This window comes from Mesoplodon mirus (assembly GCF_964341445.2).
Source record: "Mesoplodon mirus genome assembly, chromosome: 13".
Taxonomy (NCBI): domain Eukaryota; kingdom Metazoa; phylum Chordata; class Mammalia; order Artiodactyla; family Ziphiidae; genus Mesoplodon; species Mesoplodon mirus.
The window spans coordinates 26,028,729-26,034,154 of record NC_138989.1 but is presented as its reverse complement, the minus strand read 5'-3'; the positions used below and the strand labels follow the sequence as shown (position 1 = coordinate 26,034,154).

Below are 5,426 nucleotides of genomic sequence, written 5' to 3'. Positions count from 1 at the left end.
GTGGTGGCATAAAAACAAGAATGGGGGAGAGCACATGTGGTCAGGACACGTGGTCGAGGCTGCGGGCAGGCCCCTCACCCTCCTCTGCCTCATGTCCCCAGCTGGGCCTTAGCAGGGCTGTGGCTCTATTCTCAGCCCTGCAAGGCCCGTGACTCAGAGCAGTTTTGATTCCCCTTGGCCCCGGCATCCCGCCCATCTGTGCTCAGCAAGTCCTTGCAGTCCCAGAGGGATGAGAAGGTGAGGCTCAGCAGGCAGGGCTGCTTGCCCTATCAGCCACAGCCCCGCCCCCAGTCAGGAGCCTGCTTCTCTGGTCCTTGGAGGCCTCATCTTGTGCGGTTGTTGAGGGTGTGTTGCCAGCCCGGGTACCCATGCCCAGCTGTTCAGCTCCGGCAGGTGTGCTCTGCTCTCGCCACAACTCCTAGCACCTCACACGTAACAGGTGGACTGGGGCCCATCTCCACCTGCAGCTGATGCTGTGGCCGGGCCAGCCCCCACCTCCCTGCCGGTTGTGAGGAGTAACAGGAGAAGAGTGTGGAGCAGTACACCCAACCTGGTGCCACCTCGAAGGTGATGCAGCTCTGCATCCTCTTCTGTAATGTGGAAGGGTCCCCACTCTGCCTGGGATGTGGGACCCAGGAGGGTGGCACATGGGGACCTGCTCACTGGGCCAGGCACCACAGGGTAACCCAGGCATAGCTACAGTCTAACTGAAGACCGTGGGCCCAGACCCTGCACCTTCAGTTGCTGGCAGGACTGAGGGTCAGGCCTGCTCTGCTCCCCGGAGCATGGCTGGGGACCCACGGCACCCGGTACCCAGCCCAAGCCCCACACTGGGCAGGGGCAGAGCCCTGAGGGTTCTCGCTGTGGGATGTGGGGTGAGATGGGCCTGGCGTCTGGGCTGGGGCGGGGGTGGTGGGGGGCCTCGTGAGCACGTCCTAGGAATTTGTACTCCAGCCACTGCCCTTCATCCAGAAGTGGAACTTGCTGGACCCTAAGCAAGGAGACAGCTGGGCTTCACTGGAAGGCCTTGAACAAAGAGGAAGGCTCCAGGTCCAGCTGGCTTTGGAGACAAGTGGGCTCCACTGATGAGGTGTGTGTTCAGGCCAGCAGGCGGTGGCCCAAGCCCCCAGCTGGTGGGTGGGATACACCCTGCCTGCCTCAGCCCACTGGCCAGGCTGGCCACCTGCCTGGGAGAGGCCCGGGGAGGGGCCTTCACATGCCACCTGCCCACCGCAGAGCCCACTGCTGCTCCAAAGGTTTCACTACAACGTCAAGGTCCATTCCATGGCGAATACTTCTGTCATCTGTGAACGTGACAGCCGGTGGCTGGAGGAGCCCTCGTGCTGGTGACGATCCAGGAATAAACCATGTGGACTGGTCATCTGATGCAAGTGAGCTGTGGGCCAGAGGAGGCTTCCTCATCCTCAACTGAAAATGGCAGGGGCAGAGCTTCCCAGAGGTCTCTGCCTCAGCCGTTGGACTCTGCTGAGGTGACACTTAAGGCTTCGGGGTCACAGAAAGGTCCTGCCCCCTTTCTGCACCTGGCCCCTTGGGTACTTAGCCAGTTCTTTAGCTGCTTAGCTGGAAAATGAGGCAAAGCTCCCCTTGTGAGTTGCTGGTGAGGGACAGGAGGGGCCTAGAGAGGCATCAGCCTGAGGGCCCCTCGGGCAGCAGCCACCACAGACTGGGCTCAGCATGACTGGCTAGCCCAGTCCTGGCCCCGCCACCAGTATCTGACACCCCTCACTGAAGGCTGAATTGAGGCACAGTCAGGGTGGGGATGAGAGCTCAAAGCTCTGCTGGGCAATTGTGGATAGGTTCTGGACCCTCTCTGGGCCTCCCATCCTACCACCTGCTCTTGGTCTGAGAGAGCAGGTCAGGCTTGGTGGCCCTTGGTCAAGGCCAGCAGCACCTACCCTGCATGGAAAGGTGTGACCGGCCGAGGCAGGAGGGCCAGTGCTGTTTGTGAAGAGAATGCAGGTCATTGTTTATTCGGGTGGGCCCTGGGCATGGCCCAGCCTCCAGGACAGGTAGCTGTGCTACAAGCCGGGGTTGCGGGGGGAATGCAGGCCTGCCAGAGGCCGGGAAGATGGGCCCCTGGGGCTGGTCCTGGCCTTGGGTGGGGTCACTGCTGCAGGGGTCCTGGCTGCTCCTCAGGGAGGGGCAGGTAATTGGGGTCCTCCTCTGGGGCATCCAGTAGCAGCTTCCTGTGGGGAGGGGCTCACGCTGAGCTTCAGCCAACAGGGGTTACCCCATGGGGTAGGGTACCATCTGGGGGGGAGTAGGGAGGGCTGTCATCTCAGCACTCACAGGAAGCCAGGGGTCAGCAGCAGCCTCTTGCCGCCAGGCTGGTTGGGGAAGACATCCTCCAGGAAGTAGTAGATGTGGCCCACGACAATCCCTGTGGGAGAGCCACCAACTGCTAAAGCCACCCTCCACAGCCCAGAGCCCACGGCCAGCGCAGCCCTGAAGGCCCCAGAGCACGGGTGACCAATGTCCTACACAGACTGCCAGCCCAGGGTGGGGCCAGGATTGGCCCAGAAGAGGGCAGGTCCTGGGAGGGGGTCAGGCCTGAGAACATGGGAGGAATGGGAGCCATGAAGCAGGAACCCTGACCCACCCATCCCCACCTGGGTCAGAACCTACACAAGCATCAGCAAGCAGGTGAGGCCTGAAGTAAAACTGATAGGCTGGCTTGTTTGAGGGGCTGGAAGAACAGGGTAGCCGTGAGGGCAGGAAGAGGCGGTGGGGACAGATGAGAGGTCCAGTGCAGGTGGACGGGGGGCCCTGGCCAAGCAGACTCTCAAGTCCCTGACAGCCTGCTTGGGGAAGGCTGGATGGACAGCAGGCTCACCCAGGAGGTCCACGAGGATTGAGTTGCCCAGCAGCATTGAGAAGCCCATGAGCGCCCAGGGCAGGAATGGCGCCTGGAAGGTGAGGAGGCCGAAGAAGTTGACCCTCACCCGGGGGCTGCGGCGGCTCCATACGTATACCAGCATGGCTGTGAGGGCCTGGCCCAGGAAGAAGAGGCTGCCCAGGAGCCCCAGCAGCTGGGCCAGAGTCAAGGCCTCATGCCCTGCCCAGGGCCCCTCTGACTTCCTAAACCCCTGGAACCTTCCCGCTGGCTGGTTTCCCTTCCCAATCTAAGGCCACATTGTGGCCTCCAGGGGCCACCTGATCTGCACTGCCTCTCCACCTCACCCCAGGCCCCACCACTGGTCATCCCGGCCCCAGTTCCTCCTGGGTACTGGCATTCAGGGCTCAGAGCGCCGGGTACCCCACCGTGTGGCATTTTGGGTACTGCACTGGACCTAGCCCTGGCACCTGGAGCTGAGCACGCGATGCACGCTCAATACAGCCTAAGCTGGAGGAAGCGGCTCTGTCCCTCTCCAACCGGCGCTCAAGCTGGGCCCCAGGGCCAGCACAGCCCGGGCCCAGAGGTTCCAGAGCCCGGGAAGGATACGATCATAAGGACACCCCCGAAGAGAAACATGAAGACGAAGTCGGCCGTGCGGCCGCGGAAGGAGCCCTCCTCCAGCAGACGGCAGTAGCGAAACCTGCAGCGTCCGTATAGGAAGTGCCTCCCAGCAGAGCTCAGTTTCCCCGCTCCCGCCGTTCCCACCCCCCCACCCCCGCCTCTCGGGCCCGCGCGGTGAAGGATACACGAAGAGCATGTTGAAGAAGAAGCTGAATCCCAGGGGCCCGAAGAAGAGGAAGTTGGTGACGAGCCTCCAGACCTGCATGGGGGCGGGCGGTCAGGCGCGGGGCGGGCGGGGCTGGGCCAGCAGGTGCAAGGGGCGGGGCAGCCTCACCTGGAACTTCCGGAACACGAGGTGCGGATTGAAGTAGAGCTGGAAGGGGCTGAGGAGCTCCAGCTGCTGCGGAACCAGGGGGCGTCAGGAGCTACCCCCCGGCGGGCGGGGGGGGTGCTGGTCCAACCGTAACCATGGCAATCCCCAGGGCTGTAACCATGGCTATACCCACCCGCCCGCCCGGCTCACCACGGCGGCGGTGGTGAGGACGCAGGCTGTGGTGTAGGTCCGCGTCACCGCCGGCACCTGCAGGAACTCGGTCGCCATCCCCTGCCACGCCATTGAACCTTCTCAGGAACGCGTGGCCCGACCGCCAAGCGCTCTTAACCTGCCTCCAAACCCCGCCTTCCTGTCTTCGGCCAATCCTCATCCGAGGTGCAGCGCGCCCGGGCTAGAGGGAGGGGTGTTGGGACAGGTAACCAATAGGAGGAGGAAGCAGGAAGCCGGGGGCAGGATGGGGGCGTGGGTGGGTTGGGACTCGCGGCCAATGAGCAAGCCCCACGGTTGAGCACGTGGCGCTTGTTGTGGTGACTGCGGCTGCAGCGCGGGAGAATGTGTGGCCAATGAGGAACTGGGCGCTTCGCGGCAAACTAAGGGAGGACCAATAGCGAGGACCCACGAGCCACCCTGGGGGCGAGGCTAGGAGTGCTCGCTCGAGGAGGCCCCGCGAGACTGAAGGGGCGGGGCCACGCTGGGCCACGCGGGGGCGTGGGCGGGGCGGAACCCGGTGTTCGGCCGCACTGATATGTCCATCCACCTGGCTTGGCCGGCGACCCGGGCCGTCCTTCTTCCCTCCGGGAACAAGAGCAGCGAAGGAGGCGCTCAGCCGCGAGTCCAAATCCCCCCGCACGTCCAGGCCCTGCTGAAACTGCCGGCTCCTTGGGAAGCCCCACGAGGGCCGCCGGAGGAGGGGCCAGGCTGGGGACTTGCAGCCCCGGTGACGAGGCAGGCTGGAGCAAGTGGACGGGCTGGAGAGGACCTTGTTATTTTGGTGGAAAAGGGAAACTCCATTTATTCATTCTAATGAACAAAGTCAATCATTTATTGAGCACCGACTTTGTGCCAAGCACTGTTCTGGATGCTGAAGACACAAAGGCCAACAAAAGATGCTATCACTCCTGCCCTCCTGGTGTAGCCAAGGAGACAGGCCATCATGGTCTTGTGCTAAGATGAGACCTAGTGTTTGCAGGACAGCGCGCTAACGGAAATAACGGCCAAGTGGAGGCTGGAGGGCTGGGTAGTGTGCCCCAGGCCAGATGGGGTGATCTGGGAATCCTCTGTGAAGAGGTGATGTTTGATTGTCACTGCTGTGAGCACAGTAGACTGCCAGAGGAATCGGTGAGCAAGGGATGATGCAAGGGTTGCAGGTGGCTTGGGCAGGGTGGAGCCTGGAGGGCCGGGAGGGGTGGGATGTGGGTTTGCCAGACTAGACAGAGCTGTGAGAGAGGAGTCAAGGGTGACTTCGAGGCCTGAGCTGCAGGGTGGATGGAAGGCAGTGGCCTTTACTGAGCTGGAGAATGCCTGGGAGAAAGGCAGGCAGATGGAGAGTCCTGTTCTGGCCTCACTGAGTTTGGGGCATCTGTATGACATCCGTGTGGAAAAACCCAAGTGTGA

The 5,426-nt window shown here is 62.6% G+C and overlaps 1 protein-coding gene across 1 annotated transcript; it reads right to left on the bottom strand.

The window, feature by feature from the left end:
- Positions 1 to 2,017: 2,017 nt before the first annotated feature.
- On the bottom strand, positions 2,018 to 4,094 carry DERL3 (derlin 3; the record flags this gene model as incomplete). Its single annotated transcript, XM_082640792.1, has 7 exons — positions 2,018 to 2,207; positions 2,311 to 2,401; positions 2,855 to 3,050; positions 3,464 to 3,557; positions 3,664 to 3,737; positions 3,813 to 3,878; positions 4,002 to 4,094. The coding sequence occupies 7 exons, from the start codon at positions 4,092 to 4,094 to the stop codon at positions 2,126 to 2,128; spliced, it is 696 nt and encodes a 231-aa protein (XP_082496918.1). The 3' UTR covers positions 2,018 to 2,125.
- Between the last annotated feature and the right edge of the window lie 1,332 nt (positions 4,095 to 5,426).